This window comes from Emys orbicularis, chromosome 2 (assembly GCF_028017835.1).
Source record: "Emys orbicularis isolate rEmyOrb1 chromosome 2, rEmyOrb1.hap1, whole genome shotgun sequence".
In the NCBI taxonomy this organism is placed as follows: Eukaryota; Metazoa; Chordata; order Testudines; family Emydidae; genus Emys; species Emys orbicularis.
Genome location: NC_088684.1, coordinates 108,903,570 through 108,930,808, shown reverse-complemented (window position 1 = coordinate 108,930,808; position 27,239 = coordinate 108,903,570). Strand labels below are relative to the sequence as shown.

Below are 27,239 nucleotides of genomic sequence, written 5' to 3'. Positions count from 1 at the left end.
GAAACAGAGCGGACCCATTTCACTGTCCAGGGGCAAAAATATAACATTTTATCAGGACCTCTCTTCCCTCACCTTGAAGAAAAGGAAGGAACTAAGTTAGGACTCTAGGGCTACTATAGGAAATCATTGGGGAGAGGGGGCTTCCCCTTTATGCCATGCTTTATTTCTACAAAAACACAGCATTTTCTTATGTAGCCTCAAGGAGACAGAGATCTCTGAAGGACCTGAGGATAGAATCTGATCAGGAAGATTTGGAAGAAAATAGCCATGGTGAGAGATGGAAGCCTAAGAGCATATGGAACCTGGTAAAACGGAGGCTTACCTGAATAAATAGAAAGTACATCCAAAAGAAATCCTACAGCAAAGACCTTTCTGTTATATATGTCAGTGTAAAAGGGTTGGCACCCACATCTCACGAGTGCCCCCTTCTGGCTGGGCGTGTCTGTGGTCTTTAGTTCTGGTGACCCCTTTTGGTGGTTCTCAGGCCGGTTTGTCAGTGACACAGCATTCCAGTCGCATCACTCTGTCTGTATGTTAACCCACACAACCCCCTTTCGGGGTATACAGTCCACTGGGGCCTGTCTCTCTCTAGCCTCCCCTGGGCTTTAGTCTTTAAGTAGTCCAGCTCTGGTATGGGGTTGTATTCTCAGGGCTTCCTCCCTGGACACACTATCTTCCTACAGCCCTTCCCAGGCTCAGTCCCTACTCAGTCCCAGTAACCAGCCAGGAGCTCCCTCAGTGCTCCCCCAGTCCCTGCTAGCAAACCATCTGTAGCCCTGCTGCTCTTCCAGGTAGCCAGGCCTGCAGTCCTTTCTTCTCCTGCTCCAAGCACCAAGTGACTAGTCCTCTGCAGCTCCTTTTATATGGCCTTTCTGGGCCCTGATTGGCTGCTTCCCCAGCAGCCACTCTAGCCTGCTTGCAGGACCTCTCCATTGCTCCTTCCCTGGGAATGGGTGTGGCAGAACCCTGAGGCCTTCAGCAGGGGGCCTTTGAGCCTAGTCCACCCCATCACAGTCAGATTATAAATCAGAAAAGCATGTTGTAAGGTGTGGAAGGAGGTAGGGGAATCCATTTCTATGTTGTCTTTGATTTGTTTATTTATGAGTAAATAAATAAAATAATAAATAAAGCAGATTGAGTTGCTTTCCTTTTTTTGTGGCAGGAAGGGACCCCTCAACTAATAGCTGGAGAGAAGGATAGGAAGGTGAGGGAGATGGATAAAAGGAAAACAGAAAAGACAAATCAGAGACAGTACCCCTTAGCCCTAAGTGGAGGTATACAATATGTAGAAAGAAAAGACAGCTTAATTTTAAAAATAGTTGAGAAGGTATAAATCTTACCAATCGTAAATAGAATTTTTTAAGATTGTAGTCTAACATGGGTTATAATCTTGCAGAGAAGATGGGTGGGTAATTTATCCCTGTGAGGGTTTTTTCTTCTTTTTAACTTTCTGTTCTTCATTTTCTCTCCTTTTGTGGATGCTAACTGAGGTCTATTAATTTGGTCTGATTGTTCCCAGTAATTGGTAACATTTTAAATTGGACAAGCAGTGAGGGATGTAGTCCTGGAAGCCAAATAATTATCTGTTCACAGGATCTATAATGGATATATAATATTATCTTTAAATTTCTGGTTGTGCACAGGCTAGTACTACAAATGTAGCATTAAAGGTTGTTTGGGTCACCCAACTGTGTGCTTACATTTCATTATGTTGTGAGAATTTTTTTTATAAAGCGGAACCTGAGTTTGGAATATGCAGGCTTTCAAAAGTTTGTTTTATGAGAAAATATCACATTCCCATAATAGATTATTGGAAACTTAACTCCACATTAATGAAGTTTGCTTGTGACTATGGTAGAATAGATTGTTCAAAAAGCTGATGAGAAATTTGATAGACCCCATTGCTATAGAGCTAAGAAAAGCTGCTCACCTATAATGAATGAGGAGCTTCATTTCCCACTCATCTCTACTGACTCTGAACTTCTTTTCTCCATTCCCTTTTCCCTCCAAGTCTGATATTCTTTGGCTGCGATTAGCACTCAAATCTGTTAATTTTATCAGCTTGGATAGGTTACAAACTGCCGGTTCGGACTCCAAGAAAAATATATCACTGTTGCCGCATTAGACTTAAATTTGGCAAAATTTCTTTACATGTCTCACTGCCCAAGAATGGCTGGTTTTCAGCACAACTTAAAAAAATAAATAAAAGGGAAATTTCTTTTCTTGCTGTATAAAATGGTTATTCAGTGAGTTGCATTATATTTAATAAAAATCGATACAATATTCAAAAATGTTTGCATTGAGTGGTATATAACATTCTTCTGTTTGCTCATTCGCTCTTGTGCTGTCTCGCTCTTTCTGCACCACAATCTAGTGCAGTGCAAGGCATCCAGCTGGTTACTGCTTTTACATGTATTAATCAGCTTTATTTAATGTGTTACTCTTGTTCCCTGCTGATTATAAATAGAGGTCATGTTCTATGGTGTTAAATCCCTGTTAATTAATCTTTTTTTCTTCTTGTCTTCCAAATACTGGAACAAAGCCATCTATGGGTATTTAGAAAAATATGTTGCCTGAGAATGTTAAAGTGTGGTCCTAGTCTGAAAAGTGACTTTGTAAAAATGGCATCATGGTGCTCTATATATATCGATTTTCAGTGACCTTTAGATTAACTGCTCTTGGGGAGGAGGAAAGGAGTATGAGGTTGGTGTGTTTTGGGTTTTGCTTTTTCTTGTTTGTTTTTTTGGAATTGGAAGTCCAGCAAAGCTCAATCTGGGATCTGAAAGTCAAGATGGAGTCTTTCTGGCTAACTTATTGCCAACAGAATAGATTTTGCCATCAGAATTTAGCTAACAATTCTCTTGATCATGCACAAGATGGAATAGAATGTCTCACTGCCTCAGAACTTGACAAGTCCTGCAATGCTAAAAATAATGAAAAGTGGTAGCAGGTTCATATAGTTAAGGGGCCATTTTTATATAATCATTTTCAGAGTAGAACTGCGCTTTAAAGTATGAGGCAAGAACTTTTCTTTCTCGACTAGTGCCCTGATCCTACATGTCTTATACATTCAGAACTCCTAGTGCAGTGGTCCCCAGACTTTTCAGTGTCCCCTTCCCCCCACCCCCTTACCCCTGTCCGCGCCTCTCCCCTGGGCTGGGAGCAGGGATGCGGCTTGGGGGGTGGGGACGTGGACAGGAGCAAGGGGACCGAGGCTGGGGCCAGTAGCTAGTGGCTTCACTAGAGGAAGCCCTGCAGCCTCAGGATCTGAGATTGTAACTCTACTGAAGGCAAGTCAGTTTCAGATGAAAGTGGGTATATTTTGGTTGGTTTCTTCTTTATTTCCTGAAGGATAATGTTATTTGGCTGGATGTCAGCATGTAATCCGTTCAGATTATGTAATTATTTTAATCCTATGCTGCCCGTGCAGTTAATAGGAATAGAATATGAGTTGGAGGTGATGATTCAGCTGTGGATCAATTTACAGAATATGGAAGGATATGAACACACCAGTCGTTTTTTCCTCCCACCACAAGGAAAGACTTTAGGGCTAAATGTCACTTCTAATTTTGCATTTTATTTCTGTTGCCTGAGTGTATGTCTCATTTTTAGTTTTGTAGCCTACACAAATTCAGTGCTGATTGTATTTTCACATTTTCACTTCAGATGCCCATGAGGCATAGCTGCCTTGTGCCTGCTGCAGCATAGCACTCGGGGCCAGAGGGTGGGGTCTTTTCTTCACACATACTAAATTAGAAATTACGTAGCAGTGTATCATCAGTTTCACAATACACTCTTCAGCTCTCTTACTGACATGCAAGGGTGATTTTAGGTATTTTTTTTTCCAAGATGAATTTTAACTGGAAGACTTTTGAGATAGAATGTAAAAGGTTCTTTTTCCCCCCAATAGCACTTTACTACTAAATATTCCATTTTATACATTCACTGAGTGTTAATTAGCTTTTAGCATTAAAAATAAAAAGGCAACAGCCACTAATGACACTGACTGCTCCTTTTAGAGGTCAGTTATTTCCAACCATCTGTGCCAGAGAAAGGCAGTGTGGATTTGACATGTATACCTTTCCTAAGAATGGGGATTGGTGCTGGGAAAAGACAAAGATTGACCAAGGACATTCAGCAGATGTTCATATTACAGTGCCACTCATAGTGTACATTCATACCCTCTCCTTTCTCTCTACTGGTTGGAGCTCCAAAATAAGATCTTATAACTAGTATTGTGCTTTTTTAAAATTCTTCTATATGTTCATTGCATATGTAATGGGAACTACAAATGTGAATCGTGTTTCCACCTTGTCCTCATCCATCCAGTGGTTTGATCCTAGTAATGGCTTCACATGAACACTTAAGCACTGCAGCACATAAAAAGCATATTGACCTTTTGAAAGGAAACAGAGGTTTAAAAGGGTTACATAACTTACTCTCTTAACAGACAAAATGTCAGCAGGAGATTCAGGTGTTCTGGGTATTTTATACACATACTGCTGATTAGTTGAAGTTCTGCCCCTTAAAAAGTACTTTAAGAATTTTTCTTCTCCATTTATTAGTTTCGCAGCCAGTTTTGAAAGCAAGTGAAAATTGCATGCATGAGGTTAAGAAACAGCTTAATTTAAAACTGTTGAAAGTAGATCTAATTTCAAACAGGTCAGCAAACCATGTTAGGAGAAAATTAGGGTGTTCCTTCCTTAATTCTAATACACCCTGAAGTCATTTGATGAAATGATCAATAGACAGCTAACTGATATTGTAATACTCTATTTTTTATAACACTGTGGACTCTTGTTGCCTGTTTTTGAAAGGTAACAATGAGAATTATAAATGCAACACTGCATTTATACTTTTTAATTAATATGTATATTATTCTTGTAAATCCGATATAATTTTGCTAGGACAAATCTATTGAAGTAGTTCTGAACTAAGATTATAATTACCTTAGTTTTATAGGGATTCTTTATACTTTGGGTTTCATAATTTTTCTTGTTACAGTTATGAAACAATTTAGCTCTTACATGCTAAATGATGTTCCCATAATACTTTACTGTGTCTGTGGCCCTTTGATGGTGACTTATCCAAGTAGTGTGATCTGATTGTTGGATATTAGTTTTTGTTTTAACTGCATCATTAATTTTACCATGACTTTCATATCCTAATTATTTCACATGGTGTATTAATTTATATAGCCCAAAGGGCTTCACAGTGACAATGACATTTTCAAAACAGCATCCTTTCTTTCACATTCTCTCCATCATTATACTGTATCTTCATACCTAATTCATTGAATGGTCGCCTTATCCCCATAATGAGTAATCAAACGGTCACATCATTGTATCCTTGTAAGTCAAAATGGAAAAGCAGGTTAACCTAAAAGGTTAGCCCTAACTGAGAACAGTAACAGAGAATTCAGCTCTGTCCAATGCAATTTCAGAAGCATAAAGTTCCTCTTCAAGTCTTTTGATTTGGGTGGTCTGGGTATGGGTTTTGAATTTTGTTACCAGCAGCTTTAGATAGGAAATCTTTCGTTGTGCCAGGGATAAGAAGAAAAGAGCCTTTTCAGTAGACAATAGAGATGGATTTCTAAACAACAGTAGTATTTGCTTTAGTTGAGTGATTATGTACCTTATAGTTCCATGTTATCAAAATGCCATCCTTTGAGGTGGCTCTCTGAAAACTAGAGTCTTAATTCTGTTGTCTGAGACATACACTCCTAAATGCAGTGGGAACATTCAAAAAACTAGATATGGCCTAATAATTGAACATATTAGTTATCTATTAATATTAGACTTTTCCAAAGTAATGAAGCAAACTTACTGAACCAGGACTCACATCAAGAGATTATTTTTACATATAGTAACCATGTATACTTGCTGTATATAATGTAATATTAGGCAACATCCTCTATCATGTATTTAAACTGATCAAACCATTGCTATTACAGGTGAATCAGAAGCTTAAAAAGACTTGTTTGCCTTCTTAAAACCAAACAATCTCTCCCTAAACCTGAGGTCTCTTGATAGTATTTCTCTCAAATTACAGAATGAGAGAATTACTTTTAAAACTTGTGTTTTATCTCTGAGAACCTAGGGTGCTCATGAGGCCTGACTCTTGGATTTATTTGACTTCATATTCAGTTCTCCTCTCTACTTGGTTCCAACAAAAACTGTTCCTGTGAGTTTTTTATGGAGAACTATAAAAGAAAAGAGACATTTTGGTATGTTTTTAATTATTTAAACACCTAATCAAAGACAGAACACTTTTACTTGGGATTAATGTGCAATACACCAATCTTGATTTCTTACTCCTAACTTTTCCTCATTGAGTGTCGGTAAATGCCTCATGTGGCAGGTTTTCTTTCCCCCGATTCACTCCTTCAGGTGTTAAAACACTGCATAGAGATGCAGAAATATTTTTGCTGACACACACTGATGCCAGGCCATGTGACTCCTATTAGCTCCAATCCAAGAGTATAACTGGAGTTGAAGTGACCCTCTAAGCAGAAGGAATTGGAGAAGGAAGAGGGGAGTCCTGCACTGAAAACTCTAGGAACAGTCAAGCTTCAGAGAAAACTTAGGCTGAGAGTTGCTGCGTGGTGGTGGTTGTTGTTAACAATAAGGGGGTGTATTTGGACCATATCAAGTGTGCAGATACACTGAAGCACGGTGGGAACTCCCATCTTCTTACTGGGTCTTTTAGATAATTGTACCATGGTTGATCTTTCATCACAAAGGATCTTAAAGCACTTTATAAATTATCATACAGTTAGAGCTTGCGATACCTTCTGGGATCAGTTCAAAACAGATTCTCAGGTTTTTATGTCATAACCGATGTGTGAGTTTGTAGGCCCCGATCTTCAAAAGGGGTTGGCTCAAAATTAACATGGTTTTCCTGTGTTTGAATATTGGACTTTTCTAAGATTCCATTCTATTCTAAGTCAACAGACAAGCTCTGAGTCCAGTGTGTTCATGCTTCTTTGCTTTGGTTCACTGGAAATGGGACTAAGCCTCAGTTTTGATCAACAACAGAACTATGACCTTGGGAAAATACATTTTTCCATATAAAAGTAAATATAAAATGTGAGTCAAAATACAAAATCAGACAATTTCCAGTAACAGGGAATTACAGAGGGTATTATTGTATTAAGCTGTAGCCTGCCAGAGTCCAATAGACGCTTGGGCTAAGAGAAAAGGCTTTTGTGTGTGTTTTTTGCTAGAGCATGAGAGCGCAACCAAAATGCAGCTCCTCTGTCTGAGAAACCAAGTGAAAATGGCTTATACCAGACTGACCCACCCGAGGACGTGGTGAACAGCAGACAACAGGAATATAAAAGGTTATATCATTTGACTTGCTTTATGAGCTCAGTGTAAAGAAACTCAGCTCCTTGAACCATAGTCTTGAGTAGTTCACAGAGAGAGTAAAAAAGTTTTGCTGAATACTTTGTAGTCAAAAAATGTTCTAAGAAATCAGTGCTTTTAAGAAAACACATGTCAATCTCAAACTGCAGTACTGAGTACTTTTGGAGTTACCCACAACTGTATATACTGCGTTACAATACAATATATATTAGTAAAAATTAGGGCTGTCAAGCGATAAAAAAATTAATCGCGCAATTAATCGCACTGTTAAACAATAATAGAATACCATTTATTTAAATATTTTGGATGTTTTCTACATTTTTAAATATATTGATTTCAATTACAACACAGTGTAATTGTAAAAAAACCAAAGTGTACAGTGCTCACTTTTTATTTATTTTTGATTACAAGTATTTGCACTTAAAAAAACAAAAGAAATAGTATTTTTCAATTCACCTCATACAAGTACTGTAGTGCAATCTCTTTATCATGAAAGTTGAACTTACAAATGTAGAATTATGTACAAAAAAACTGCATTCAAAAATAAAACAATGTAAAATCTTAGAGCCTGCAAGTCTACTCAGTCCTACTTGTTGTTCAGCCAATCGCTCAGCCAAATAAGTTGGTTTACTTTTGAGGGAGATAATGCTGCCCGCTTCTTGTTTACAATGTCATCTGAAAGTGAGAACAGGCGTTCTCATGGCACCGTTGTAGTCAGCGTTGCAAAATATTTATGTGTCAGATGTGCTAAAGATTCATATGTCCCTTCATGCTTCAGCCACCATTCCAGAGGACATGCGTCCAGGCTGACGACGGATTCTGCTCGATAACAATCCAAAGTAGTGTGGACCGACACATGTTCATTTTCATTATCTGAGTCATATGCCACCAGCAGAAGATTGATTTTCTTTTTTGGTGGTTCGGGTTCTGTAGTTTCCGCACTGGAGTGTTGCTCTTTTAAGACTTCTGAAAGCATGTTCCACACCTCGTCCCTCTCAGATTTTGGAAGGCACTTCAGATTCTTAAACCTTGTGTAGAGTGCTGTAGCTACCAGGAAGACACACTTCTCTAATGGTCTCGGTGCCTCTCAAGGCATCCTCATCAGTACCAACTACTTTAGCAAGAAGGGACTTTTCAGAACAACATATATTCTCAGTACCAAAAATGGAATGGTGCCCTGTCCTTCAAACCTCCCCCCAGTACACAGAAGTTCAGATTCTCCCAGGACTTGCTTGTTTTGGAGGAATCGGTGACTCCCATTTTAGTGGTTACCAAAAGGTTATCAGTATCAAGACAGGCACAGTCTCAGAGATGGGATATTTCCCTGGTACTGCTTGATTCTCCAACACCTTCAGAGAGTTCTGGGGCTCCGTCTCTTCCAATTCGAATGTCTCAAGCTAAGATTCCCCTGCTCTTCAGACAAGGGATTTCCCAACTAAGACTTTTGAAAAGAGGGGAGAGTTACACCAAAGATGAGCCTGTGTTCCCCCGAACTGGTTTGAGCGCCAGTGGATGCCACCCCCGCTGACTTTCGGACTCCCCCAGTGGCCATACTGGGATCCTTGGGTTGCATATCGACAGCAACTTTCCCATACTCCTAGTCTTTCTTCTGGGGACTACACAGGAAGATGCTCCCATACTCAAACTATCCCTCCTCCTCTACCTCAGGCATGAGAATCCTTTGAGGAGCAGAAGGCCAGGAAGATAAAGAGGCTACTCTTGAAACAAATATTTCTTCGTCTTCCCCTGATCTTCCCCAGATGGATCAGTTATGCCTCCCCTGCCAACTATGGTAGATGACCTCAGATATTTCCAGGAATTAATGAAGCACATTGCAGATTCCCTTGGAAGAGGTCAGGGAGTTGCAACATAAATTCCTCAATATCCATCAGTGGACTCCCTCTACCTGAGTTGCTCTGCATATTAATAAGCCCCTGTTGGATCCTGCCAAATCCATCTGGCAGACCCCTGCAATGATACCCACCAACGTGTAAAAGGTCCTGGCTAAGGACCCTAAAGTTTTGTTCACCCATCCAGCACTGAATGCCCTGTTTATGAAGGCAGTGAATGAGTGTGGCAGACAACACCATATGAAGGCCACACCGTATGTTAAAAACCAAAAATGCCTTGATCTGTTCGGCAGAAAAACCTATTCATCTGCGACTCTTTAATTTAGGATCATGAACTATTGAGCTGTCATGGCAAACTATAATCACTCAAATTATGCCAAATTTACCACCTTTATTGAGCATCTGCTGACTGATCAGTGTGACCAGTTTCAGGCTATTATTAACAAGGGTCAATTGTTAGAACATCTCTGTAGGCCTCGTTGGATGCAGCTGACACTGTCACTTGATCTGTCTCTACAGTAGTGGTCATGCTGAGGGCATCCTGGCCCCAGCTGTCTGGATTCCTAAGGGAGGTCCAAAACACGGTTGAGGACCTTCCCTTCGATGGCCTCAGGCTATTCGCTGAATCCGTTGCTGAATCCTTGCGTACCCTTAAGGATTCCAGAGCCACGTTGATATCTCTGGGGATTTACACACCTATAAACAAACGAAAGTTTAGTAGATCCCAAACAGCTCAAAAATCCCACCCCACTTAATTCTCAGGATTCCAGAGACCTTACTAACCACCCAGGAAAAAGTCAGGGTTCCGGGAGACAAGACCACCTGCTTCCTCTGCATCTACTACTGAGCCCTTCTCATCTAAGTATCAGTTTAGATGGGCTGGTCGAGGGCATGGAACAACTCCACGAAAACAAGTGCATCTACACCAGGGGTCGGCAACCTTTCAGAAGTGGTGTGCCAAGTCTTCATTTATTCACTCAGATTTAAGGTTCCGCGTGCCAGTAATACATTTTAACCTTTTTAGAAGGTCTCTTTCTATATGTCTATAATATATAACTAAACTATTGTTGTATGTAAAGTAAATAAGGTTTTAAAAATGTTTAAGAAGCTTCATTTAAAATTAAATTAAAATGCAGAGCTCCCTGGACCAGTGGCCAGGACCTGGGCAGTGTGAGTGCCACTGAAAATCAGCTCGCGTGCCGCCTTTGGCACAAGTGCCATAGGTTGCCTACCCCTGATATACACCATTCTACCCACCTTCCACCTTTTGGAGACCTTCTCTCCCACTTTCTATCTGCTTGGGAAAGAATCACATCAAACAAATGGATGTTGGTGGTTATGAGATTGGAGTACACTATCCATTTTACATCGGTCCCATATACCCACCCACCCCTTTTCCTGTCCCTTTTCAGGTACCCCTCTCATGAGTACCTCTTAATGCAAGAAATTGACTCCCTTGTGCCAATAGGTGCTGTAGAACCAGGTCGAGTTCAGCATAGAGGGAGGGGTTTTTATTCCAGCTACTTTCTTATCCTGAAGAACAACGAAGTGGTGGAGACTGATTTAGATCTGAGACTCCTAAACAATTTGTTGAAGTCACAAAAATTCAGGATGGTGTCTCTTTCAGCTATAATTCCATCATTAGAAGCAGAGGATTAGTTTTTGGCACTTGACCTTCAGGATGCCTATTTTCATATTTCAATTAATTCATCTCATAAACAGTTCCTTCCTTTTTAAGTAGGTCAGGATCACTTTCAGTATCTAGTGCTCCAAGAGTGTTCTCAGAAGTGCTGGAGCAGCTTACCTTTGACATCTGGGGATAATCGTTTTTTCATACCTCAGCAACTGGCTTCTCAACAGCCAGTCCTATAATGTGGTTTTCATTGCCATAAAGATGACGAGATCTCTGTTCTGCGAGCTGTTTGCAGCTCAACATTAAAGAAATCCACTTTGAGCCTGGTATGAAGAATAGAGTTAATATTAATGCTATATCAGACTGGGCTTATCTTCCCTCCAACAGATTCTTAATGTTAGCAAATCTCATCAAAGATTTAAATCAGCCCACAAACATCAGTAAGTTGTCTTCATTTACTCAGACACATGGCAGCCTGCACCTTTGTGGCACTATATGCCAGGCCAGGGGTGGACAAACTTTTTGGCCTGAGGGCCACATCTGGGTATGGAAATTGTATGGCGGGCCATGAATACTCACAAAATTGGGGGTTGGGATATGGGAGGGCTCCGGCTGGGGGTACGGGCTCTGGGGTGGGGCTGGGGATAAGGGGTTCGGAGGGCGGGAGGGGTATCGGCTGGGGCAGGGGAGTTGGGGCACGAGAGGGGGTCGGGGGGCAGGCTCCGGGCAGTGCTTACCTCAAGCAGCTCCCAGAAACAGCAGCATGTCCCCACTCCAGCTCCTACGCGAAGGTGCGGCCAAGCATCTCTGCACGCTGCCCTGTCCACAGGCGCCGCCCCTGCAGCTCCCATTGGCTGTGGTTCAATATTCATAGTCCCAACATGGTCCAGACAAATATGGTATCCGTACCTGATTCACATAGCTGTTTGTCAGGCATTCAGCTTTCCGTTCATTCCTCATTTTCTTTGCCAAGATACCATTTGAACTTTTCATTCCAACCCGAAGATTCTTTGTCTCAAACTTGGCTCCTTGATGGTTCATAGGACTAGCATCTATTCGTTCTAAGGAGCTACATCAGGATTATTGAACAATAAGAAAGAGTCCATGAGATAAACTTTCCTTCACAAGTGGAAAAGGTTAAGCCTTTGGTGTGTCCAGAGAAATGTTCACCTGCTCACTCTTCCCTCTTGCTTGTCCTTGATTAGCTCCTGGAGCTAAAAAAAACTAGGATTGTCTATAAGCTCAATCAGTGTTCACCTGGTGTTTGTAACAGCCTTTCATTCTCAGTCTTCATCTTACAACTGTAAGGGTTCTCAGAGGATTGGGGAACGTTTTCCCCCAAGTTAAGGAACCCACTCCTATCTAGGATTTGTATTTAGTATTTAGATGCCTTATGGTGTGTCCCTCCCCCCCACCCCTTTTAAGTCAACGGCCACCTTTTCCCTCATAAATTTATCTCGGAAGACAGTCGTTTTGGTAACTAGCACCTCTGCTCACAGGGTGGGGAAATAGGGATTCTAATGGCAGACCCTCCATTTACAGTATTTTTCAGGAGAATGTCTCATTATGCTCATACCCTAAATTTTTGTCAAAGGTGTCCAAGTTTCACATCAGCCAGGTTATCCATCTTCGTTTTTTCCCCCAAAGCCACGTCAGTCCATAGAGGAACCCATTTTACAGACTACGGATGTTAGGAAGGTGTTAGCCTTTTATTTGGACAGAACTAAGTCTTAAGAAATCACCCAGTTGGTTCGTGACTGTTGCAGATAGGTGTAAAGGTTCAGTGATTTCCACCCAAAGACTTTCCAGGTAGATTTCTGATTGTGTTATATTGTGTATGAAACTGCAGACATACAGCCTCCTCCTAGGATGTTGGCCCATTCCACAAGATCTACATCTGTGGCATTACTCAAGAATGTTCCTATTGTAGAAATTTGTAAGGCTCTCACTCAGACTTCCATACGTACCTTTCCAAGCACAATGTAGCAATCCAGTCTTGTAGTTCAGATGCTGCCATTGGAAATGCAGTATTCTCTTCAGTCTTGGACTTGGCTCCGAAGCCCCTGTCTCCAGGGGAGGGATACTGCTAGTAGTCACCTGAAGTGGAGCACCTATAGGGACAGTACTAGGAGAAGAAGGAGAGGTTATTCACCTTGTGCAGTAACTTGAGTTCTTCGAGATGTGTGTCCCTATGGGTGCTCCACTACTTGCCCTCCTTCCCATCTGCTCCAGAGTTTCCTCTAAGGACTTCATGGTAGAGAAGGAACTGAGGGTGGTTCACCCGTGCATCCCTATGTAGCCTTGGAGCAGGGCACTAAGAACCATAGAGAGCATGTATGAGCCAAACGGGCATTACTACCAAAAAATTTCAATTAAAGGCGCAAGGGGCATGAGCTCATCTGAAGTGGAGCACCCATAGAGGGACACATCTCAGACAACTCCAGTTACTGCACAAGGTGAATAACCTCTCCTTCGCAGCCAGCTGGAGTCTGACTCTACCCTGCACTAAACTGTGGAACACGAAGTGTCCCTGTGGACCATGCTGATGCTCACCAAGTTCCTTCATGCGCTTTGATCTGCTCCTGTTTCAAAGTGGGATAGATCAAAGTGCACTAAGGAACTGTTAGTGTGCATAAGGAATTGTGTGGCAGGTTAATGCAGGGTAGATTCATACCCCAGCTTACTGCAAACTAAATGTTCATGTAGACAAGACATTGGATTGTACAAGAATCAAAACTTGGAGAACCTGAAAAAAAATTGTAAACACACTTTTGAAGCATCTGGGGTAAAACATGCAGATGAGCCATTTCCAGAGGTGCACCTCAGTCCCTCCTGTTCTGTCCCTGTGACACACAATACTTTAGTCTCCTGAGGGCTTTAATACTTTGGTCTAATTCCAGTTGTTGGGTTTAGTGTGTGAGTTTTGGATGGCGTTGGTGGCCTGTGATATACAGGAGGACAGACTAGATGATCTGGTGATCCCTTCTGGCCTTAAACTCTGTCATTCCATATTTCACACCAGACCTGTGAGAGTTTCCCATCTGTAATGTACAATGCTCTTTCTACTTCCTTTTCCAAATGAAGTGTATTCATTAATACTTAATCTTCTCTTAAGGACACATGCACAATACTCACAGTAAATAGATACTACTGAAGCATAAATACTACATCAAAACACAGCACAATACAGGAAAACTGGGTACCTGTGTATGACACCTACCGGACAGATTATTGGTCACTAGGAAAGGAGCTTTGTCTAGAGGTTATACCACAGGCAAGTCACTTAACCTTTCTGTGCATTGATTTACTTATATTTAAGATAACAAGGGTGTTGTGAGACTTAATTTATTCATGTTTGTAAAATGCTTTGAAATCCTCAAATACAAATTGCCAGGTAGGTGCAAAGTAGTAGTATTATCATGTAGCAAGATCATTTTACAAAAAGGATCTTTATGATCCTTTGATCTGATTTTACAAGGAATTATGTTGCCTAGAACCAGTGAGATTATATGTGTTTGACAGGAACTGATTATCAAACTGGTAATTCTTTCAAAGTCTGTCATCTGTTCCTTGGAAAGGTGGTAAAAGTGATGCCTTGATTGTCAGGAATTCTTGAACTACCTGAGCCAGTCAACAAGACGTTTACCTAATTTTTCTCACAGGAAGGGGCACTGAGGATGCTGTAACACAATCAGAGGTTCTGTCATAGGATGACTGGGGGGAAGGGCCAAATGTGTAATTCTCAATAGCCTAAAAGGAACAAATTATACCACTTTTTCTCAGAGAATGCCTTTGTGAAGTGAAAAGAGAAGTGGCTACTATGATGCCTTTTTAATTTTAATGAAGTAACACGAAGGAGTTTTTAATCCAAAAATACCAATTTCTGAAAGATTAAATCAGACAAGGTCACGGGGTTATAATATTCCTTTTCCTTACAAACACCTCATATGTTTGTCATTTTCAGTATGTCTCCTGTGTTTTTCTCTTACTTTCTTCTTTTCTACTCCTGATGAGAAGCTTCTGTATTAACTAATTTCAGTAAGATTTCTTCAAAGGGTTACAAAAAGGTGGGAGAAATGGATTGAAATGAGTAAGCCTCAGAATCCCTGCTAAGTTATAAAACAACAGAAGAGACTCGCATTGATTCAGCTTCTCTGATTTTACAAGGAATTATGTTGCCTAGAACCAGTGAGATTATATGTGTTTGACAGGAACTGATTATGTTTGCACCATGAACATTTTTAAAAGGTCTAATGTGGCCAACCTACAGAGTGGAAGAATTACCTGTGTCAGTCTTAACAACATATTGATACTAAAAAGCATTTTTGCTGAGCTTATTAAGTCTAATCACCGACTGCTACATAATGATAGACTGTGCCACTGTGAGCAGATTCTTCTGCAGTGTGCGAGGCTGGGAGGAATGGGACATAGCTTTTTCACAATGGCTGTTTGTTTGTTGTGAGCACTGATTTCTGTGGCAACCAATATCATCTCACTGTTTTCTTAAGCTTCTCCTGAATGTGTTTTATCCATCTCTAGTTTATAGTCTTACACTTAGGGCTTGTCTATACTACCCGCCAGATCGGTGGGCAGTGATCAATCCAGCGGGGGTCGATTTATCGCATCTAGTCTAGACGCGATAAATCAACCACCAAGCGCTCTCCCATCGACTCCGGTACTCCACCGGAGCGAGAGGCGCAGACGGAGTCAATGGGGGAGCGTCAGCAGTCGACTCACCGCAGTGAGTTATTCACGTAACTGAAGTTGCGTAACTTAGATCGATCCCTCCCCATAGTGTAGACCAGGCCTTAGATAGTAAACTCTATAGTGCAGGGACCATATCTTTGGGTGTGTCTGCACATTGCCCTGGAGGTGCAAGTTCCAGCTTGAGGAGACTTACCCACACTAGCTGTGATTGAGCCAGTGCACTAAAAATACTGTAGCCATGGTGTGCGAGTGGGGCTAGCTGCCCGAAGCAAATACCTATCCAAGATGCTAGGTACGTACTTGGGGCAGTAAGTCCCTCCTGCCACTCTTGCCACCACGGCTACACTCTATTTTTAACACAGTAGCTTGATCAGAATTGGGACAGGTGTGTCTCCTCAAACTGGAATTTATACCTCCACCTTGAAGTGAAGACAGACTCTTTGTTACGTTTGTAAAGTGAAGCTGCGGCCTCTAGGCACTACCGTAATACAAAGAAAAGTAGGATATCAGAAAGGTAGCTCTAGTATTTTAGATTTTGCAATTTCAGTGTCTGTATTCACAGGAAGTTCAGGATTGAGATGAAAAGATTTAAGATCTGTTCTACCTTGTGAACCCCTGGTACGTGTGTAAAAAAAAAAAAAAAAATCAAAGAATTTAAAATCCTAACTATATGTACTATAAAAGAATATCTGAGTGAAAAAGTGAATATGGGGGATCACATAAAGGTCAGTACAGGAATAAAAGTGCATATAGGGAGAGAAATGATGTGGTTGTGGGTGAAAAACTCCCATGCTCTGTGAGAGTAAGCAGAACTGGAGTGATAATTTAATTGACGTAATTAGGTCTTTAAGGACAAATCATCCTGGAATGACACTTATATGATCCAAAGGAAGCCATGGCACATCCAAGACAGGGAAGTGATGAAAGACCTCTGTGCACTGTGAAAGTAAACAGATGGCTCCCATCACCATTTAATGACAGCAGTTAAGTCTTTAAAGATCAATAATGCTGGAGTGACACTCGTGATCCAGAGGAGCCAGTGCCAGATGGGAGATCTTTGATGGAGACACAAGATGGGGGCCTGGAAAAGCCAATGCAGAGCAAAAGCAGCAGAGAAACCAAAGAGATTCTAGAGTAAATTAAGTGAAATGGAAACCCTTACATCAGGAATCAGTGGATCAAGATAACTATTCATAAAGGTAAATGGCCTGAAGTGAAGAGTAAACACCAGAATGGAAAATTGTATAATATCTGACTGACTTAGGTTATACACACCCACACCGACATCCTGTTCCATATGGAGAAAAGTCTGGAGACCCTGCTAAATACTAAAGAACTATTCTGTGTGAAAATCATAGGCTAAAGAGAAACTAAGGACATCTCTCTCTCGCTCTCAAACCACATAAGGTTGCAAAGTTAAGCACTCAAAAGTTAGGAAATGCCAGAGTTAAGGCTGCCTGGGCAACCTTATTTCAGCCCCCTTGTGTGTATACATTACCAAAACAAAACATTGAACAGCTCCTCATTAATTGAACACCTTACATTCTGTGTGCTGAAGGAGTTAGAATTCATGTGGGGAAAAAAAGTATGTGGTCATATAATTAAAACGGTATCCTATCATGCATGCATACAAGGAGGCCAAAATTAATCCTAGCATTTCCTAACTAGAAAAGCTCCCCACCAACATATCACCACATCCCAGTCCCATTTTGCTCACCTTCCCATTCCCAGTGTTCACTGCTCTGGCTTTTCATTCCAGTCCCAGTGTCTTTGCCCAGTTTTACTCCTCCAGACTCCCCATTCTGGTCTCCTTGTCCAGCCAGTCTCAATTCCTCCCCTTCTGGCTCCTTATCCAATATGTATTTCTGACCCACTCCCCCATCCACATTCCAGTTTCCACCAGCTGCTAGTCCCAATCTCCCTCCTGGGCTCCTTATTCAGTTTCAGTTTCCCATTCTCTTTACCCAGCGTGTCCCAGTTCTCTCCTAGGTCCTTGTCAGATCTTTTCATTTATTCATAAAAATTCAGCCTAAGGCAGACACACAGCATGGAAAATTTCAGAGAGGAATAGGTTGATAGGAGTTGAGGCCTTGGGAGTGTGTCAGCTGTATTGACAGAAAGAAAAGGCCAGATCTTGGAAATGTTATGGAGAAAGAAACATCAAATTGTGGCTGCACTCTTGATGTGCGGGGCTAGGGCAGGGCAGAGCAAAAATTGATCTTCATAATGGACAATGAATCTCAGAGAAACTGTTAGATCTGAGAGAAACTGACACACACTGTAGCTTAAAGTCAGTCTCTGCATGACCCCTCATTATCAAATAAGCATTTTGTTTGTGTTTGTCCACAGGCAAGCTTCTAGTGGTAGTCATGACCTGAGTTGACAGGTTCAGATTCAGTGATTTGGATGTTATCTATGGAAAATAAGACAGGTTTACAGATTGCAGTCTATTTGTGCGATGCTTTCATGAATTTATTTTCCTGCTGTAACTTTAGTAATGGTTGGAACTGAGTAAGAATCAAAGCATATTACCGAAATGTGGTGAGGCTCCCTCTGTTCCTTCTACTAAGAACAAATAAATATCAATTATGTATTTAACCCTGTGTCCAATTCTCTCCCCCTGCCCTTCTTACGTACATAATGCAAAGAATAAACAAAGTGAAGTTCCTCTTTAAAAAATGCCTTGCTGTTTTGGTTATTTTTCAAGACTTCCCATTTCTTGTAATGAATAAGCAAATGTTAACCTGGCTTTGAATAGGCATCTGGAATCAGTCAGTTCTTAGGTTAGAGGATGGTGAGATTTTATAGATGGAAACATATGGCACATCAGCTGCCCCAAACACACTTAAGTTAGGGAACTGAAAAGTTGCAACAGAAACTACTTTTTTTGCATTGATTTTTTTCTCTGTTTCCAACTAGATAGCACTGCATATTACTTGAGATTCATAATGGCAATGATGCCACATGTTGTTAGCATTGTGAGGATTACGTAATGACATTTGGAAAAAGATAATTCATTTGTATGCAGATTAGGTTTTGACTCTTAAGATCATATCCTGGCCTTCTGGAAAAAGCCTATAGAATTTGGTAGAGATTAAATATATGGGACTCTATAAAAATGTGTAATGGGGCTCTATAGAAATTACTTCTATAAATCTATAGAATCAAATAGGAAATGTTACCCTTTTTATAACTATCCAGTAGAATTTGATAGCAGGGATATAATTTTCTAATATATTCTATAGGACCTTTTCAAAATTGTTTGCTTTGAAAATCATGAAAATGCCTCCAAAATACAAGAGCCCCAAGTGTTTGTGATTCAAATAGCATAATATGATGCATAATGCATATTTTAACATTTTTCTTTTAATTTTTCACATATGCTTGTTGTGCCTGATTATTTAAGATCTGTACAAGTGTGTATGTAGTACTGCAGCAGTTCTCAAACTGTGGGTCAGGACCCCAAAGTGAGTCACGACCCCATTTTAATGGGGTCACCAGGGCTGGCATTAGACTTGATGGGGGTTGGGGCTGAAGCCATAGTCTGAGCCCCACTGCCCAGGGCTGAAGCCCTCAAGCTTTGGTGCCCCCCAGGACAGTGGGACTTGGGCTTTGGCCCCCCTGCCTGGGGTGCTGGGGCTCGGGCTTCTGTCCCCCTTCCCAGGGTCGTGTAGTAATTTTGGTTGTCAGAAGGGGGTTGCGGTGCAGTGAAGTTTGAGAAACCCTGTAGTACTGTATGGTTGGAATAAAAGATTCAGCAGTCTAATTTATCTTGAGATATATTCAGTCAAATAATTTTTTACTGTAGTTAGCTAACACTTCAAGCTCTAACAATGCCCCTGAACCACAAAAGAAATTTGCATATAAGAAATGTTTTGAATCCGTTAAAACCTCAGCTCAGAGCTGAAGAATAGCTATCATGTCTTTGTTGACAAACATGAAGTGAGATCTTACAAAACAAAACAAAAAACAAAAAAAAAGCCAGGCTGTGATTGACAGATGTCAAACATTCGGTTTTGATGCACTTTCATGCACTGCAGTTTGAGTCAGGGACTAGAGCATCAGAAAGACAGCAATCAATGTGGCTGTACAAGAGCACGCAAAATATATTACTCCTGGCAGTTGTCAGGGCAGAATTATTCAGAAAATAATCTGAAATGCATTTGATCATATGCTAGATGGTTTAATAATTTATATTGTACCTTATTAGCAAAGTCTTGTGTTTACTTTGCTGTTGCCAAAATAAGATGAAAGACTAATTCAGTGGAAATACGAGATGCTGGACTCAAAGTGGCTGTTTTTGCATTTGTGTTTGATAATTTCTCCCCACTTTTTTCCCTTCTCTCTCTCATTAGTGGGGACAATGTTTCTATTAATTATGAGGTTACCAACAGTTTTAATTTTGAACTGCTTATTTCTGGAAAATAATATCAAGACTCAGTTATGGCACGCATCTTTTTACACATGTGCTAGGTGATTTTAGAAGCATAATAAGAGTTACCTGTGTATTTGATCCAAATGTTTTTGAGACGAAAAACAGGCTCGTCTAGCTTTATTCCTATTGACTTGCACTTGATTGCATTATACAGTACTTTATCCCAATTCCTGAAGTTATGAAAATCCATTGAAACTAGATTTAAGGAAATGTTATACTTCCACTGGATACAGATTATGTATGGTGAAAGTTAGACCAACTCAGAATCTTACATATGTGCCTTGAAGCTTTTCTTGGAAGTAAATACATGTTTTATCAAGACTCTCACAAACAAGACACTATGGTATATCCCACCATATAAACTTAATGCAATGCAGGATTGGGGAGTGAGCTCAGTAATCAGACTTATTGGAATGATGCTGTCAAATACAAGTGAGATTCTTATCCCCTTCCAGTCCATTCATGCGAGATAAAAGGGCCAGAGTGACAGGCCTAAAAGGGCCCTAATAACCTGGGTTTTGAGTGGGGGAGATTTCCCCTTGCAAGTCATGGTGTTGGGAATGTGTAGGGGTTGGGGCTGGGAGTAGGAAGGATGTGTCTGTGGCAGGCCACAATACACAGCACTGCGGAGAGTCCAAGCAGCTCTGCAGACCATAGGGCAGCCTCTGGTAGCAGCCATAATTTAGGCCTTACTTGAAATAATTTGCCAGTATAGCTCTATCAGTAGAGGTATGCTGGCTACGTCCCTCCCCCTCCAGTGGAGACGCAAAATTCTTTTGCTGTATAGCTTACAGCCAATTCCCCAAATGGAGTAATTAATACCGGCAAAAGGCTTTTTTTGTGTGCATCCACACTAGGACTTTTGCCAACATAGCTGTCATTTGGGGTGGAAAAAAATTACCCTCCTGATCAACATAACTTTGCTGTCTGTCTAAATTACACGTTGGCCACTCAAACCCTGGAATAGCCCAGGATCAAGAGGGTGCAAAGGTAGATTTAAATGCACCTTAGCGCCTCTCCCCCAAGCTGCAAATTCTGTGCTTCACCTCTTAGAGATGCAGCACAGAATCTTATCCAATATTACTAGAAGCCAGTGGCAGCTACTGGCAGGTAGGGGACAGATCTTATTTCAGAGGCTGTTGTGCAAGATTGGAACAAGTGGCAGGTGGACAGAACCAGATTAATGCATTCCTCATTAATGCATCTTCTCCAACATATAGTAATGAGAGCAGGACAAATACTTTAAAGAAAAGTTTACCATATTCCCTGTGCAGCGATGTTGCAGGACAGGATTTTGAAACAGGTTAGAGAGTAGTTGGTAGAGTCTGTGCTATGTAACAGATGAACATACTAATGACCCTACTTACACAAATGAACATTTTTCAGGCTTTCCTAAAGAGATGTGCTGTACCAAACAGAAATATATGTGATACATTGAGAAGTAAAACTAAAACAAAATAATCGCATTATGTGAAAATCCTGATCTTTTAGTCCATATGGAAGTATTAAACCAGTATAAATTTTCTACTGATTTCAGTATTAAATGATTCAGTTGGAATAAAAGTAACATTTAATATAAAAATAGTACTGTACAAATTTATTAGATATTACACTTTTGGTCTAACGGGTTTGACAGTGTCCATTGTAATCTGTGATACTGTGAAAATGTGATCGTTTTGTGGAAAGAGTTTCTCAAACTTGATTGCCAATATAAGTACATGTTTCAGAGATTAAAACAAAAGATGAAAACAAAAGATGAAAACAAAATAAAACTGTAGTGCAGTTGTCAGAAATTTATCCACATTGCAGTAAAGTTGCCATATGAGAAAATCAAGAAAGAAAATAAAAACATGCATACTCAAACAAATAAAACATAGTATTGTGTTCCAATCCATTAATCCTACTGGTGAGAAATATCAAAGCATCATTACCTTCACATATTTTTAAAAAGATAAAACAGGTTATTAAATTATCTGTAATGATCCCCAAACATATTAGATAGATACTCCTGGGGGAATTCTGTGCAAAAAAATTAAATTCTGCACACAATATTTTAAAATTCTGCATATTTTATTTGTCAAAATAACGCAATGTAATCACCCTGGTTTCATTTATTTAGGTAATTTATTTAAACTACAATACAATGGATGGAGAATGGGAATGAGGAGCATTGGAGGAAATCCCCAAACCCTCTTGCCTAATAGTAATATAGCTAGGTTTGACCCTTTATTTCTAGTTATTAGTCAACAAATATATTCAGCTCAGTTGTTACATCATAGGAAAGAGCAAGCGAGGGCTGGGGAATCAAACTCTCAGTTTATATTGGCTACTAATTTATACTGACCATCACGAGAAAGGTCAGTAGCAAACAGTTCATGGAGCACATTTTTTCAGTCCAAAAATTTAGACCAGTTCTAGTCACTAAAGCACCATAAGCATTTATAAGGCCATTCTGTCCTTTACACCACTCTGGCAATGTAAAGAAGCCTTAAAACTTTTACACCTATTTTATACTCCTGGGGGAATTCACAAAGACAATGGGAACAATTCACTAAGCAGGCAAACTGCTACATTCTGTTCTGCCTGAGGGTCAGAGCCTGCCCCACACTGACTTCCTCAGAAACACCCCAAAGCCCTGCCCCTCCACGCTAAGCATGCCTCAATAGTGAGTGAGAGGAACAGTCTCTCTCTCTCTCTCTCTCTCTCTCTCACACACACACACACACACACACACGACTGCCCAGCCCCCCTCATGTCTCTACCGACTGCTCCAGGTGCCCAAACTGACCTGCCTGCACTGCAGGGGAGGGGCATATGACTACTCTTGCGGCTTCTCTTTGCTTCCCCATCAGAAGTCATTTTTCTGTGCAGAAGCAAAGAAATCTGCAGGGGACATGAATTCTGTGCATGTGCAGTGATGCAGAATTACCCCAGGAGTAGATAGAAGATGAGATTCTGGTAAGTACATTCAAGGGTTCTTATGTGTAATATACTATGCATCTGGAGAGTAGTGAAAGCCAGTATCTGGAAACACAGGCCAACATTTTCAAATGTTGATGCCTAATGTTAAGCTTCTAAATTGATATTTAGGCAACTAGCGAGAAATGGTCTGATTTTCAAAGATGCTGAGTACCTGCAGCTCCCATTGACTTCACTGGGATTTGTGAGTACCCAGCTTTTCTGATACCCGAGCCACTTTTATTTAGGTGACTTAAATATGGGCTGAGGAATCTAACTTTAGTTACTCAGGTTTGAAAACATTAGACAGAATTAAATATCAGCATAAATCAGTCTTATAAAATTGTTTTGAAATTTTAGACACAGATGCACAATCTACCTAACCTACAGTATGAAAAACACCTAATATTTTATTTGGCCATGAAAAGAAATTATTTGCCTCAGATGAGTAGAATTTTGAAGACATGCAGTTTTTGAGGAGAAGAGAGGTTTCCTCCAACTTTGACCAGTCTTAGAAACGAATATATTCCTGGGTAGCTTGTTTCAGATAAATAAAATCCTTAATAATTGGTTTTCTGTGGTTTCCAGTTTATTTTGCATATAAAGGTTAATTAGCTTTGACTCTTGGAATAAAATAGCTGTAGCCAGTTACTAATTTTTTAGATTCCTTAGGAATAGATTTTAATTACTCTACCTATCAGTACAGAGCAATATCCGTCGACACATGCAATATTTTATGGTGAAAAACTAACATTCTTCACAATGTAGTGATGCAGTCCTGGAATCCTTTAGTTTTAATATCTTACACTGGAAAGCACTGTGTCCCAATATTCTTGTCCATTTACTTCTCCTTCCTTCATCCAGTTGACAATCTTTTTACCTAGAGTACATGTAGCAAGTCATCTTCATTTCACGTGTTACATGGTCAGAAATCCTCCAACTAGCATTGTGTGCACTCTAAATTAACAACACCTCAGATGTTAAAACTGCACTTAGTTGAGGCTGCATTTTGCCCCTTTGATATTTGTTTATCTAAGCAGTTATAATAATTTTCCTTCCACAAATACTATAACAGTATTTAATCCTGGAGTGGATAAAGGAAGTCAACTGTTTAGGCTGTGCTGTCCCACTTAGACGTGGGCAGGCACCTTCAATGGTTTGTATGTGTTGTATTCAGTCAGCAGCTACATTAGCCATGGACAAACATGCACACAGTCCTGTTACAGCAGCTTAGGAATGTATGATTGTTCAGACAGGCACTTTGTAGTACAAGTGGAAAGCAAAAGTAATGATGCCCAAGTAGAAAAAAGTGAGGGGCAAAAAGTGATTCTCCAAAAATATTTTTAAATGGGAGATTTCAAAAAGTTAAAATCCAAGTGGTTCATTCCAATTTATTAAAGAAAGAAAGAAAAGGAGTCTAGGAAAAAGTGTAATGTAAACCAAGCATAAGCCAAAATAAACAGAATGAAAAAATTAAATGTTATGACAACATATTAGTAAACCTTTTTTGTTTTATACTCTTTTCCATCATTTACACCTTCTTGCAGATGTATTCTGATGGCATTTAAACAGACGTGACTTTTAACCATACAACTCTGTTGAACTAGATATGTGTTGCAGTAGAGAACACTTCCGTTAGGCTTAATTTTACCATTCAGATTTTAAGCTGAAATGGCGACTCAGCGTGCCGTAACCATGCTGCAGTATAGATCCAGCTGCTACTGAGGACTGTTGGGGCTTTTAATCAGGTTGAGAGTGGTAAAGCAGCCCTAGCAGGGGACCTTGAGACTCAATATGCTGAACAAGAAGGTGAGTGTTTTAGCACAGCTGCCTGGTGAGGGTCAGGGAAAAAGTGCAGGGGGAGGATTTTGGAACACCACTGAGCTGGCACACCAGGGGTAGACACAATGATTGACATTGGCAGGGACCTGCTGTGGAAAAGATGGCAGTGTTGTTAGTCCCCTATATTGCTAGCTATACAGTCCCATTTGAAGGAACCAAAGAGAGGGAGGGTAGTGAGATAGCAAAACAAAAAAAGACACCCTCCCAAACAACTTCTCTTTGACATTGTTGCCAAGCAATTTGTCTGTTCTGTTAACAGTTTTATTGATTTGGAAATTAATGTCACTGAAGAGACTGACTCTGTATGGCATCAGCACAAATTCTTCACCATATATGAGAAATGAATGAGATAAACAACAAGAATTCAAGATGCAGTACAGACTGAATTATTGTTTGACTTGAAAAGGGACATTATTACTAAGGGGAGATTTCCTTTGTACTTGATATACATCATCAAATGTAATTAGCATGCAAGCTTAATCTAATTCCTGCATTTCTCTACAGGAGTTCAGATATGTGCTGGAAAATGGCTTGAATTTGAAAGCTTGCCCCTCCCCTGGGATCCGAGAAAAAGCATCATTGAGTTCCAGGATGGTGATGCAACTTCCTTGGCTGCAAGAAGGAGGTGGACTGAAGATGCTGTCTGTCAGCCTGGCTTTACTGGCAATTCTTGTTACTTTTTATTATCGAGGTGTTTAAATAAAACACTGAACTGAACTGAACGAAGCTTTTGTGAACAAAAATAAAGTGCTGATTAAAATCTTCAGAGGAAATCTATTTAAAAAACAGATGTAAACTGAGCAATAATTTGTACTCACCCTAAGCCTTTCCTTTCATCCATAGTTTAAGTGAGACCCATCCTGTTCCTATTTGCATTCTGTGGTTATTTAATCAAGGGCAGGAAAATGGTTTGTCACATCAGACTTTTTCTCTTATAGATTTTTTTTATTTAAAGAAGAAACAAGTGTTTGCTTATTTGTCTTTTACGTAGCTGCAGGTAAATGCATTTGTAGGAAACCCATTAAATTGTTAAGGAATCTTTTCTTCCTGCAGAAGTATTGGTAATTTCTTGGGATGCTGAGCATTTTAAGCTGCCTTAAACATTTTTCTTGATGCTTGTCTTTGTATATTAAAATCAAATATTCAGTAGAAGAACTGTTCGACCATTGCAATTTGTATCTGTCACCACTGGTGTGTCAGCCATGTCTGAAGTAATTTTTGACCTATGACAAAGAAACATCAGTAGCTCAGCCTCCCAACTAGGAACATTAAAGAACATAACGGTACCCACTTTGTATCCATCTCTTCTCTCCAGCTCTCCACCAGAGTACCTTGTAAATAAACAGTTATCTTTGTACAAATTTCCAAAATTGCATACCCATAGTTCACGCTGTTTAGAGGCTTAATATGCTTGTGGGTAAATTAACAGGATGGATTTCTGGCGCCATTGACTTAGTTGCAGCCAGAATTTCACCCACAACTTTTTATGATCTCAGAATTTTTGCAAAAAAAAAAAATGCATCTCAGCAGAAGGTAGGAGAAAATGGCTGCATATACGGTGGTTCTCAAATCAAGTCTTCCAAAGGTATTTGGAAGTCCTTCAGTATGTTACCATCTTACTTTTGACTTTGAGGGGTTGCTCTTACACATTCTATTATAGAGCATTCTTTATTTGCCTGATTTGTGGCTGGTAAACTTTGGGTATAGATCAAGGATGGATAAACCAATTCTAATCAAATAAGAACTCAACTGGGCCTTCAGGCAAAACACAAACTGAACCCCCCACTGTTTGCTACTTGAGGCTACCATTGTAGACCAATGATAAACTTCAACTAATGCAACTCTATTTTATGGAGCCAGGTCAGCATGAGTACATTATATCTCTGTTCTGTGCTCCCAGTGCCTTCCATTCAAGGCGTTAATTTTTAATTTGTACAGCATCATTATGGTTTGAGACCTAGGTACACAAAAGAACATCCCTCTATGCATCATCATAGTGGTTGAGAAATCTGATACATTGAGTCTACCCTGAATTTGAATAAGCATAGTATCTAGGAGCCCGTGTCATAGATCAGGATCCTGTTTTGCTGTCCTAGGTGTTGTAGAAACACAGAACTAAAAGATAGCCTCTGCCCCGCAAAGCACACTGCAAAAAAAATAAAATAAAATAAAGTATCCCTAAAGCCTACGCATCCTCACTCTCTCACACATATATTCATTCACAGTAACCATTTGAGTATGTCTTTGGCTATTTAGTAATCAACACCTTTTTTTAGGGCTGTCTAGAAATTAAAAAATTAATCACGATTATTTGCGTGATTAAAAAAATTAATCGTGCTATTAATCTCACTGTTAATAGAATACCATTTATTTAAATATTTTGGATGTTTTCTACATTTTCAAATATATTGATTTCAATTACAAAACAGAATGCAAAGTGTAGAATG

General features: G+C 40.1%; 1 protein-coding gene across 1 annotated transcript in view; it reads left to right on the top strand.

The window, feature by feature from the left end:
* CDKAL1 (CDK5 regulatory subunit associated protein 1 like 1) overlaps window positions 1–25,746 on the top strand; it is a 645,112-nt gene extending 619,366 nt beyond the window's left edge. Inside the window, exon 16 of the mRNA XM_065398726.1 lies at window positions 25,297–25,746. Within this exon, the coding sequence (XP_065254798.1) occupies window positions 25,297–25,491 (195 nt within the window). The 3' untranslated portion in view covers window positions 25,492–25,746. The remainder of the gene's footprint in view (window positions 1–25,296) is intronic.
* Window positions 25,747–27,239: the final 1,493 nt, after the last annotated feature.